At 50.3% G+C, this 12,790-nt stretch overlaps 1 protein-coding gene across 1 annotated transcript; it reads right to left on the bottom strand.

Annotated features, from left to right (window-relative positions):
- Epx (eosinophil peroxidase) lies at positions 1-12,518 on the bottom strand. Its single transcript, XM_004669966.2, has 12 exons — positions 12,443-12,518; positions 12,212-12,305; positions 11,879-12,054; positions 11,426-11,543; positions 11,212-11,341; positions 9,481-9,687; positions 7,771-8,089; positions 6,603-6,763; positions 5,683-5,938; positions 4,943-5,113; positions 957-1,194; positions 1-202 (listed from the first exon to the last, which is right to left on the bottom strand). The coding sequence occupies exons 1-12, from the start codon at positions 12,516-12,518 to the stop codon at positions 1-3; spliced, it is 2,148 nt and encodes a 715-aa protein (XP_004670023.2).
- Between the last annotated feature and the right edge of the window lie 272 nt (positions 12,519-12,790).

A 12,790-nucleotide genomic window follows, 5' to 3' on the forward strand; every position in this document is an offset into this window, starting at 1 on the left:
TCACCTGCCTCGCCAGGCTGACAGGTCCAACTTGGGAACACAGCCACAGCTCACAAAGCCCTGGGGGTGGGTGTTGGCCCTAAAAATGTCCCTGGAAACAGTGGTGATGCCCGTATTGTCACACACGATTCGAGACAGAGAAATCCGGCTCAGGGCTCTACGTTGTCTCTTGGTGAAAACACCCCGTTTCTGCCACCAGAACCTGTCAGATGGTCAAGAGAAGCAGAAGGTTGAGGAGGGACTACCTTCCACTGAGCACCTGCCATGGGCCAGACTCATCCAAGTCCCACAAACCTCCAGCAAGTTTTATGAATGAAGAAATGGGGCCGGTAGTTAAATATATTGCCTGGAAGGGAGCACACAGTCATTCAGTGTCTTTGAACCAAGTGATAGTTTTCAACCAGGGAAATGCTACATCCAAGTAGTCAGGTCTTAAAGCACAAGTTTACTAGAGAGAAAGCAGACGTAGTCCCTCTGCTCCCATCCTCTGCGAAGGATCTGCCAGCCCAGAACAATGAGCTGAGAAGTCTCTGTTTGGGCTAAGACCAGCTGAGGCAGCATTACCCTTGCTTAGGGCAGCATCTTGTACCGCCCCTCAGACCCACTTCCAGTCTTAGGTCCTGTGATCATGGGAGAAATGAAACTTTAAAAAATGCTTTCCCAGGCTGAAGAGATGGCTTAGCAGTTGAGGCACTTGCCTGCAAAGCCAAAGGACCTCGGTTCGATTCCCCAGGACCCACGTAAGCCAGATGCACAAGGTGGCGCATGCATCTGGAGTTTGTTTGCAGTGGCTGGAGGCCTTGGTGCGCTCATTCATTCTCTCTCTGCCTCTTTCCCTCTCCCAAATAAATAAACAAAAATGAAATGTTCTCCTCATTGGTCAGTCATGCAATGCTAGTTAGTGTCCTTCTGCCGTGTCCTCTGCTGCTGGTATCTTTTATGATGGCAGCGCTTACCTGTCTCCATCTCGGGCTCTTCTGAACTGGTTCTCAAAGAGACAGGCTAGAAGCGCCCCCACTCGGGCCCCTGGTAGAAGAGGCTCTGCAATGGCCCCAACCCAGATGTCAATGTTATCTGGGGTCCCATACAGATTCAGGAACTTCCTCGCCAGATCCTGGTTCTTTAGCACCTGGCTGAGCTGAGCCAAGTTCCGGGGCTGGGAGAGCCCGCAGAAGCGCCTCCAGGCATTGTACCCTGCGGAGGGGCGGGGAAGGGGAAGCAGCTGCAGTCAGTGAGTCTCCCATTAGCTTCCACTCCCGCAAGTCCTCCAGAGAACGTGATGTGGTCCCTACTGGATGAACAAGAAGACTGCTACTGGCCCAAACACCACATCATGGTCCTCTCATCTCAACTTCAAGCCCACAACCTTGTTTTGTGCACATCAGACTAGGGAGAGTCCATCCATCTATCTATCTATCATCTATCTATCTATCTATCTATCTATCTATCTATCTATCTATCTATGCAGCTGTAACCAAAACCCACAACCACAAATATGACATTTAATGATACCATTGGACTCATTTGCATTTGATAGGCGCAGTATTAAGAACATTTAAAAAATCACATTTGGGGACTGGAGAGACTGTTTAGCAGTTAAGGAGCTTGCCTGCAAAGCCAAAGGACCCAGGTTCAATTCCCCAGGACCCACATAAGCCAGATGCACAAGGTGGCACATGTATCTGGAGTTCGTTTGCAGTGGCTAAAGGCCCTGGTGTGCCCATTCTCATTCTCTCACTCTCTCAAATTAAAAAAAAAAATCTTTAAGTAGAAGTTTTTTAAAAAAAATTACGTTTGGGCTGGAGAGGTGGATGAACAGTTAAGGTGCCTGCCTGCAAAGCCTAAGGACCCAGGTTCAATTTTCTAGGACCCATGTAAGCCAGATGCACAAAGTTGGCACATGCATCTGGAGTTTTTTGCAGTGGCTAGAGGCCCTTGTGTGTCCATTCTCTCTCTTGTTCTCTCTCTCTCTCTCAAATAAATAAAGATAATTTTTTTTAAAAAAAGGTATTTAAAAATCACATTTGAAGAATGAGTGAATGAGCGGGCTGGGGAAATGGCTCCATGAGTAAAGTGGTTTCTGTATAGATATGAGGAGCTGAGTTCAGATCCCCAGCACCCACATAAAAAGCCAGGCATGGCACCCATCTGTAATCCCAGCAGAGATCTCTGGTGAGGCAGAGATAGGGGTCTCTGGGAGTCACCCACTAGCTATTTTAGCTACATCAGTGAGCTCTGGGTTTAGCAAAAAACCCTGTCTAAAAAGAATAAAATGGGAGTCAGTCTCTGGACTCTACACACACACATACCAACATGCATACACACACTCATGACACACACACACACATACAAAAGAAGTGATTGAAGGAGAGAGTGATACATGAATAAATCAACCAAAAAACAGAGGGCATGGACAAAATTCATCTCAACAGGACCACATACTGCATGACAACATCTTAAGAGAGATCCAGAATGGACAAACAGACAAACACAAAAGATAGCGCTCATGGGAGGCTACAGCTCTAAATATATTGAAATTAATTCACATGGATGAATTTTATGGTATGTTAATTATATATCAACAGAACTGTTTTTAAAAAGACATCTCAGGGCTGGAGAGATGGCTTAGTGGTTAAGGCACTTGCCTGTGAAGCCTGAGGACCCAGGTTCGATTCCCCAGAACCCACATAAAACCATGATGGCACATGTACATGTGTTTGGAGCTCTTTTGCAGTGGCTCTCTCTCTCTCCAATAAATAAATAAAAATAAAATATTTAAAAAGACATCTCAGAAACACCATGCTGATTTCTTGGCTATGAACAGCCGACAGAAGGACCAAGGCATGTGATACACTATGAGCAAGGTCAAAGACAATTTTGCCAGAACTTGAAGAAACACCAGCCCTGTATCGTATCTGTTGAACTACGCCTCACAAACGCTGCCTCAAGCTAGCAAAGGACAATGCTTCATCCTTATGGAGCACTGTTGTGTGCTTTTGTGGTAGTTATTATATCTAGTATATTTAAATTTGACTTGTCATGACTTGACCAAGGTCATTTCAGTACCTTTTTTTTTTTTTTCCAAAGTAGGGTCTCCCTCTAGCCAAGGTTGACCTGGACTTCACTATGTAGTCTCGGGGTGGCCTTGAACTCATGCTGACCCTCCTACCTCTGCCTCCCGAGTGCTGGGATTAAAGGCATGCGCCACTACACCTGGCTTTCATTTCAGCGTTAAGTGAAGTTTAAAACAGATTTCCCAGCTCCAAAATCTACTGTTGGACTTGAGAAGAGATTAGAGGAGACTGCAAGAGCCAGTATCCAAGACATAGGTCTGGAGGGAATGTGTTTGCAGGAATGGAAAGTTACTGTGTGGCAATTTGGGTAGGTGGCAATCTTAGTTTTCCAGCAGGGGTGCTCACAACTCCTTAGCTGTCAGGTGCACCCAAGTTTAAGAAGGAAAGAAATTCTGAATTCTGGCTGGCCATGGTGGTCTACACCTTTAGTCCCAGTGCTCAAGGGTGGCAGAGGTAGGAGAGATTGCCATGAGTTTGAGGCCATCCTGAAACTACATAATGAATTCCAAGTCAGTATGGGCTACAGTGATACCCTACCTCAAAAACAAACAAACAAAAATTCTGAATTCTGAATGCCTGCTATGTGTCTGGGAAGTGCTGTATTAAGCAGAGGAAACAGTGGGAAGTCCCCTGTCTCCTTTATACAAGAGTGAAGATCTTTATACAAGAGTGAAGACGGGACTTGGGCAAGAAGGAAGGGGGCAAGGCAGGGCTGAAACCTTTGCCTAATGGTGTTGAATGGAGCTGAACAAGAAGGGAGATGTTTTGAATTCAGATTTTTTTTACTACTTCATTCTTTTGGGATCTTGGCAAATGACTTGCTGCCCTAACCTTATTTTCCAATCTACAAAGTGGCTATAATAGTTTCTTTTTTTTTTTTTTAAAGATTTAAAAACATGTATTTACTTATTTTTTTTTAATTTTTATTTATTTATTTGAGAGTGACAGACACAGAGAGAAAGACAGATAGAGGGAGAGAGAGAGAATGGGCGCGCCAGGGCTTCCAGCCTCTGCAAACGAACTCCAGACGCGTGCGCCCCCTTGTGCATCTGGCTAACATGGGACCTGGGGAACCGAGCCTCAAACCGGGGTCCTTAGGCTTCACAGGCAAGCGCTTAACCGCTAAGCCATCTCTCCAGCCCTTACTTATTTATTTATTAGAGACAGACAGAGAGAGAGAGAGAGACTGAGAAAGAGAGAGAATGGGTGTGCCAGGGCCTCTAGCCACTGCAAATGAACTCCAGACGCATGTGCCACCATGTGCATGCGGCTTAGTGGGGCCTCGAGAATCGAATCAGGGTCCTTAGGCTTTGTAGGCATGCGCCTTAACCGCTAAGCCATCTCTCCAGCCCAATAATACTTTCTTAAGGTTACTGGAAGAATGCAATGAATTGTGCCCAAAGGTGCGTACTCTTTCTTTCCTGAAATAAGGTCTTTTGTGCCTTCACCAACAGCCTCATGCAGCCTTAGCATTGTCTCCCTGGATCCCCACCTCTAAGGCTCTTTGCAGTCTCCCTTCCTTAGAGCAAGGAGTACTGTTACTCATTTCTACAGCCCTGGAAATAGTAGCCTTCTTCCTTGAACTTGCCAGAGGGATGGGGTGTGGGACTTCCTGCTTTTTAAATCTATTGCTTTTCTCTGCTTGACAGTCGTGATGTCCCATTAGCTCCCATGCCCATGCCCTGGTCCTCTGGTGACGCTGAGGCTGAGGGGAAGACCTAGGGGAAGGCAGCTGAGGTTCCTAGGAGACCTTGCTTGCTCTTTAACTACTGCTCATGTCCCTGGCAGAAAGGAGGCTCCGGGTCTTTCCCCCCAGCATCACCTCAGCTTGAGCAGGCCTGGGAGGGGGGGGGTCAGGCTCCCCTCACCTGGAAGGCCGTGGTCGCGGCTGCGCTGCATGTTGAGAGCGGCCAGGTCAAGCCCGATCCTCCTCACTTGTCGAAACAGCCGGTCCCGGAGCTCATCCACCAGCATGGAATCTTGCCGGTTCAGCTTGGCTGGGGTGGCCATGAGGCCCCGCAGAATGGGGTCGATGCCACCTGGTGGCGAGGAAGAGAAGAGCACTGGTAAAACCAACCTCTGAGAAGTTCCTTAACTGTGATGCCAAGCTAGCTCAGGGCAGGACTAGCGGGTCATTTGTATTCTCTAGTGTCTGTCAGAACACGAGGGGGCTGGAGCTTGGGCAAGGAGGCACCCTACCTCTTATAGGAGTGGGAGAGGGGCCCCTTGGTCTACAATACCCTGCTCTGACATCAGTCTCAATCTTGTTAGAAATGCCACCCATCCCTGGTGATGCAGGCCAATAATTTCAGCTACTTAAGAGGCTGAGGCAGGAGAATCACAAGTTCAAGGCTTGCCTGGGCTACTTAGTCTTAAAATTAATGCATGCACAAGGCCCTGAAAGAAAGGAAGGAAGGAGAGGGGAAACAGATGAGGGGGGTCATAAAGTGTCCTTTTTTTATGTCCTTTATGCTGGAGAATCTTGCTGGTTCTGTTTTCTTTCCATTGTCTGGGGAGGCAATTCACAAAGGCCCATGTGGCAGCCAGGGCCACACTCTGAAAGGGGTGCTTGAGCCCTCACTCCCTTTGCCTCTGGGAAACCGGTCACCTTCATATACAATTCGCCAGCTGGCAAAGAAGGCGGAGCTAAGTGGAACTTGGGAGTTGGGTGCTGAGGCCCGGTACTGGCCGTCCAAGCGGAACATGAAAGGCTGCAGCATGGTGTGACCAAAGCGGAAGGCCAGGGTGAAGACATTGGCCACACGTGGGTCCACCTTGGAGCAGTAGCCCCTGTAGGGTCCCAAGGTTCTTCTGGCCCGGGCCTTCCCCAGAACCAGGGGCAGGAAGTCTCGGTAGGTGATGATCTGAAAGAAAGGGCAGGGAAGGAGCCACGCCTGAGTGCCACGCGCCTTGCTTTCCTTTACACAGACTCCTGCTTTTCAAATGGCTGCTCAGACATTGTCCAGCATGGCACATGTGGCAAAGCTGTTGATGGACGAAATACTGAGGTCCAGAGAGACCGTCATGGACCAGGTCACAGTTAGTGACAAAATCAGGGATAGAAAAAGCCAGGTGGATGGCACACACCTTTAATCCCAGCACTTGGGGAGGCAGAGGTAGGGAGAATCACCGTGAGTTCAAGTCTACCCTGAGACTATGTAGTGAATTCTAGGTCAGCCTGGACTAGAGTGAAACCCTACCTCGTAAAACCAAAATAAATAAATAAATAATAAAATAAAATTGCCGGGCATGCTGGTGCATGCAGCACTCAGGAGGCAGAGGTGGGAGGATCACTGAGAGTTCAAGGCCACCCTGAGGCTACATAGTGCATTCCAGCTTAGCCTGGACTAGAGTGAGACCCTACCTCGAAAAACCAAACCAAACAACAACAAAATCAGTGATAGAGAGAGGTGCACCCCTAACCACCCAGACACAGCTGCCTTGAGGCACATATTCCCAATCACGCCTTAAGGAAGATGGGAGCTTCTCCCTCAGATGGCGCCTCACGCGGGCACCTGGGCTCCCTACCTGGACCATGGCCCCGACAATCTTCCTGGCCTCGTGGTACAACTTGTCTCCACTCCAGCGGGGATTCAGGCGTCTCAGCTCAGTGGCCAGCCGGTTGTGTTCTCGCATAAATAGGGTGTGCATGGCTGCCAGTTTGGGGGTTTCACTTGACCGGGAGTCACCTTGGAAAACCCCAAATTCAAGCTTGTCACAGACCTTCCCGGACAAAGGGTCTTTGTGTGAGAGATAGAGTGGCACAAGCTCCATCCTCACTGTTTCCATCGCCTGGGTTGTGCCATGAGGCTGCTCCCTCGCCCGCTGTCCTCTCCAGGACCACAGCCCAGCGGGGGGGAGGACGGACAGAGTGGGATCTTGGGTCTCTAAGTGGACGGAGCAGGCAAGGCCTAGGTGGGAGTTGCTGGTCTCAAGACAGAGAAATCTTCACTCCGTGATTCTACTCTATGAGAAGACCAGATGGGCTGCAGAGATGGCTTAGCAGTTAAGCGCTTGCCTGTGAAGCCTAAGGACGCCGGTTCGAGGCTCGATTCCCCAGGACCCATGTGAGCCAGATGCACAAGGTGGCGCATGCATCTGTAGTTCGTTTGCAGTAGCTGCGGGTCCTGGTGCACCCATTCTCATTCTCTCTCTCTCTCAAATAAATAAAAATAAAACAAAAATTTAGGGAAAAAAAAAAAGACCAGACCACCTAATGGTGGTGGGGGGGTCTGGATGGCTCTGGGAACCTTGATCTTGGGACTGCATAGCACCTGTCTGCATCTATCCTATCTTATGCTCTTTACAAGGGTGGTACCTTTGCCCATCTTTGGAGTTGGTGTCAGGCTGCTCTCCCCAGGTAACCAAGGGGAGAGAGAAAGGGAAGAAAAATTGGGCAGGGTCCATTCCTGCCCCCAGACCTGCTCCTGAGGGCAGGCCAGGAAAGCAAGTTCAGTCACCTGCTGGATCCTCGCCCAGCCCTTTTCTTGGAGGTATGCACTGCCCTTGACGGACACGCAGGTGTACAATCCTTACAAAGGGAACCCACAATGAAGCTAGTCCATCCAGAGGCGCTAGCCACACACAGGTCCCCCCAGGACTATGCCCAGACCTGTACCTGCAGTGCACCTCATGTTGAGGCCCCAAACCATGCCCCCTCACCACACGGCCCCCCTCCCCCCGCCCCCAGGCTGACCTGCCAGGAAGCAGGGGATGCGCGCCGAGCGGTTGGTGAGGAGACAGGGGTCATCTCTCAGGTTGTCGAAGGGCAGCAGGGCCCGGCCGTGGTCGTGGAAGCGCTGGTTGGTGGCCAGCAGTCCCAGGTGGTTGGTGCGGTTGCGGAGCCGCAGGGCGAGGGACACTTCGCTGCCGTACACCATGCTGGCGTCCACGAAGGAGGTGAGCGCGTTGATCTGGTCGCGGACCCTGTTCCTGTTTTGGGGGCAGGCGGGCGCCGAGCGGAAGAAGGGGATGCAGTCACTCTGGTTCTTGATGCGGGGGTCACTGGGAGGTATCTGAGGCGGAAGAACAGTCGGTGAGTCTGGGGCGCCTCAATAGCAGGCTCACTTATGTTGGGCACTAGCTCCTCCTCTCCTACCAAAGAAAGAAAAGAAAAAAAAAAATACCTTACTCAAAGATGGCTTAGCCGTTTAGACTTTCATCTGCAAAGCCCAAGGATCCAGATTGGATTCCGCAGTACCCACATAAGCCACATAAGCACAAGGTGGCACATGCTTCTGGAGTTCATTTGCAGTGGCTAGAGTCCCTGGCATGCCCATTCTCTCTCAAATAAATAAATTTATTTAATTAAATAATAATTAAAAAAAAAAACCTTACTCAAAAGTGCTCTCTTCCAGGAAGCCCTCCAGCAATCACCCAGGCTCAAACCCAGGGTTCTGTGCATTCTAGGTCAAAGTTCTCTACCCCTGAGATCCTGAGATGCATCCCCAGGCCTGGAAAAGGCTTTCAATATAGTCAGTGAACTGAAGGATTGGGCGTCTAAGAGGAGTGAGAACTTATTGGTGGAAGACATGGACTTAGAATTTAGTTGTGACATTTAGGCCTGCGTTCCTTTAATTCTGTTCATTGTAAAGACTGAACTTCTTTGCTGAGTGCTTTGAAGACTATGAAGGTCAAAGAACGCACTGTAGGATGCAGGAAAGTAACAGCACAAGAAAAATGGACACACACACACACACACTCACACACACACACACACACACACTCATACAAGTTCAGTAACACTAAAAGGAGGGGCATTTGTTGCACGTGCTATAAAAGCCAAAATGTTAATGGGGTACTAAGAAGACCTGGAAAATTCCACCAAGGAAGTACTCTGCACCAGGGCTGAAGGAAGGAATAAGATGGCAATGGGGGGGGGGGGGGCTGGAGGTGGCCATTGCATGTGATGAGTGCTGCCCTACCTATTGCAACTATGCAGGCATATGCACATATGTCGTTCCCCCTCCCCCCGCTTTGTCCTCAGCCAAGACTCTGCTCCGTGCATTCAGTCTTTTTTCTTACCTAGTGCCTCACACCATCCTTGCCTTCCAGCCTGGAGGCTATGACCCCATGCACAGCTCTACCTCAGGAGTTGGCAAGAGCTTCAGGGCCCTTGGACCACACCGAGGAGAGGAAGGTAAGAGCTGGGACCTTGAGGCTTCTAAAAGGAAAGGCCCAGAGGATTCCCCTTTTGCACTTAAACCTACGAGTCAAGGTCTGTCTCTGATGCCTCCTCTCCAGGAAGCTCCAACTAAGCCTCTGGCCAACTGTCCCACCTCCAACCTCTCAACCACGTGCAGAATAATCTGTTTTTTGATCTCTGCATGGGGCCTCCATCTTCCACTACAGTCTTCTTCCTGAGGTACAGGCTACCCCAGAGGCCCAACAGGTTGACTGAAGGTACCTTGATAGGGAAACAGGGGGGCAGCTGGGCACAAGTCTTCTCACAGTCCACACCCACTGTGAAGGCCACTCTGGCTGGGGACTCCGGGGAGAAGTCCAGGTCATGGTCGATGAACTGGCCCCACTGCATGAACATGAGGGCCCGGCCTCTGTCCAAAGCCAGCCTGTTGCTGGGGAAGCGCACGATCTGATTGGAGACAGCCCGGACCTGTCAATGCAGCCAATACAGTCCTGGGCTTATGAACCATGTGAGGTGCTGGGGACCAGTACAGGACTCGGGGCTGGGGGGATGGACACCAGTCTCCTGCTAAAAGTGACATTCTCTTCTCTTTGGCCCTCTTCCCCCCTCCTGCCCTTTCTTCCTTTGTCCTATAAATGCAGTCCCCTCTTATGGTGGCTGTCATTCTCAGAATGGCCTGTAACCTGGCCTGAAATTTCCAGCAGCAAAAAGAAGGCCAGACATGAAGGCATGTTCTTGTAATCCCAGCACTCAGGATACTAAGGCATGAGGATTGTGAGTTTGAGGCCAGCCTGGGTTAGGTAGCACATTCCAGGCCAATCTGAGCTACATAGCAAGATAGAGAGAGGAGAAGTGATCAGCTGGCTCAGACCCGCAGCTCTTCTAGAAAGGTGAAGAGATAAAATTGCTAGATCAGTGTATAGATTGACAGGTGATAGAACTGACTCTCAGATACAGGGAATGATTGATTGCAAGTGGTAGATAATAAATAGAGAGCTGGTTTGATAACTCAATAGAAGAAAAAGTAACATATTAATGGGAAAATAGATACTTGTTACATTGACATGTCAAAAGAAAATTGCTAAATGTGAAATAGCATAGTACAATAGATTCAGCCTGATTAAGAGACTGAGGTATATAGCTCTTTATAGTTTGCTGCAAGCTACTTTGAACTGAGTATGGTGGCTCACACCTTCAATCCCAACCCTGGGAAGCTGAGGCAGGAGAATTGCTGTAAATCTGAGGCCAACATGTGTTACATAGTGAGCTCCAGGCCTGTCTGGAGAAGAGTAAGATGTTGTCTCAACCAAACCAAAACAAAACATAAAAATCCTTTGATCACTGTATGTGTGAGTGTGTGTGCCTGTGCATGCACACGTGATCTGTGTGTATTTACATTGGGCACATATGTGTCTGAGTATACATGCACATGTGTTTAAATGTGGAGATGAGAGGTTGATGGCAAGTGTCTTCCTCAATTGCTTTGCCCTTTATTTTACTGAGAGAGGGCACTCACTTGATCCCAGAGCTCACCCACCCAACTAGTCTGACTAGCTAGCTCGCTCCAGGTACACCCCTGTCTCTGCCTTCCACACTGGGATGACAGTGGCCATCAAGCCTATTGAGCATTTACAGGGGTGCAGGGGACCCAAACTCCAGTCCTCACCTCAGCACCCCAAAAGATACTTTGAGATTCACTCTTTCAGGAAAGCAAGACAACCTCAATCTTAGCTAGCATTAAGAGATCACGGTTCATTCCACTGCTTGTATCACACACTTTGCTTACCAGTCACACTAGCTCGATGAGGCAGCCTTTTCTGCCATTATATAGGTGAAAAACTAAGAGTCAGACAGTGATCTTTTCTACCCAAAGTTACCCAGCAGGTGAGTGGAAGAGCCTGGATTCGAGTCCTATCTGGCTGGCTCTGGGCTGTGTTTCACTGTCTGTATTTAAAAGAGATCAAGCACCCTCCAGCCCCTCTACCCACTCACAAGAGGGAGGAGGAAGCCATTGCGCTTCTTGCTGGGAGTCCAGCCAAAGGGGAGTGACCGCTGGTCCTCATACTCAGCTGGCAGCCAGCGGGCCAGGGCCTGGTTGGAGGCCCCCAGCCAGGGTCTCTTCCTGTGGCAGTGAATGGGTGAACATTAGCAGGGTTTGGAGACTGAGGGAGGAAGGTGAGGGAAGAGAGAGGCCCCTGGTACCCACTTGTTGTTGCATCGCCCTGTGATGGTGCGGTACTTGTTGCCGCATTTCTCAGCCTGGTCCTGGAGAACACAGCCACTGGCCCAGGACAGCAGATGTGACTGGGTTTCTGTGAGTGCATCTGCGGGGGGCGGGCATGTGGTCAGCGATCTGAGTCCAGGTCTTAGCTCCTTTTCTGGGCTGGCATGTTCCATCCCTTTAGCATTTCTTTGCTTTTTTTTGGGGTGGGGAGGGGAGTTGAGGTCAGATCTCACCCCAACCCCAGGCTGACCTGGAATTCACTCAGGGTGGCCTTGAACTCAAGGCGATCCTCCTTCCTCTGCCTCCCAAAGGCTGGGATTAAAGACATGCGCCACCAAGCCTGGCTTAACTTTCCTTTACCATCTATCCTCCCGGCATTCCCCAGGCTGCGCACCCTGTCTCCAGCTTGCACTCCCCAGACGGGCAACACAGTACCAGTGACATTGAAGGGTGTGTGTCCTTGGTACTGCAGCTTCTCCTCCAGAAGGCCCAAGGCCACATGCATGTAGTCAGCCGCCTGAACAACACTCCTGGTGGTTGCTGTGGGCTGCTTGAAGTAAGCCAGGAGGTCTGTGGGGCTGGCAGAGCCACTTCGGAGGCGCTGCTTCATGCTGCCCCAGGGAGGAAGAGGAGGTTTGAGAAGGGTGCAGACAACAGTAGACCCCAGCCCACCAGGTAGACCCACAGAGCCCAAGGGTGGGGATCAGGTAAGATGACTGGCTGGAGTCTATTCCTCCCAGGCCCACGCAGCTCCAATCCCAGGCTCACCTCCTTTGGGTCCGATTGTAGGCAGTATCCACCAGCACCTTGGCCTCTGCTATGCAATCCTGAAGGACTGAAGTCTCCACTGACCTGGGGGATACTGTTCAAAGGGATAAGGGGGGGGGGACTCAATATCTAAGAGAGCAACAAGACTCCCTCAAATCCAAGTGGTTTCCCCTCCCCCCACACTCCCCTTTGTCTTGGGCCAATCTTCTTTGGTGCTCAAGGGGCTGTTACCTGGAATAGTGACCTCTGAGGGCTGAGCGAGGGTGAGTGTGGCTACCATCCCTGCCAGGACCAGGAGCCGCTGCATCTTGTAGCTGGACAGGCAAGCGGCCCCCTCAGCCTCTACAAGCGGGTCCCTGCTCCCTTCTCACCCAGAGCACCTGAGATGATCTCTGTTCTCTGGCTCTTCTCTGGAAGTAGCTGACTTTATATCCTGTCCTGGGGTTAGAGGAGTGGAGCTCTGGGCGCCAGAAGCCCAGCCCCTAAGGCGGAGTTCTGAAACCTCCCTCTGGTTTTCAGGGAAGCTGTGTGACTGACACACCCCAGCCCTCCATGCCCCTTAGCAGACAGCAGACGTCT

This window comes from Jaculus jaculus, chromosome 9 (genome assembly GCF_020740685.1).
Source record: "Jaculus jaculus isolate mJacJac1 chromosome 9, mJacJac1.mat.Y.cur, whole genome shotgun sequence".
NCBI classification, from domain to species: Eukaryota; Metazoa; Chordata; class Mammalia; order Rodentia; family Dipodidae; genus Jaculus; species Jaculus jaculus.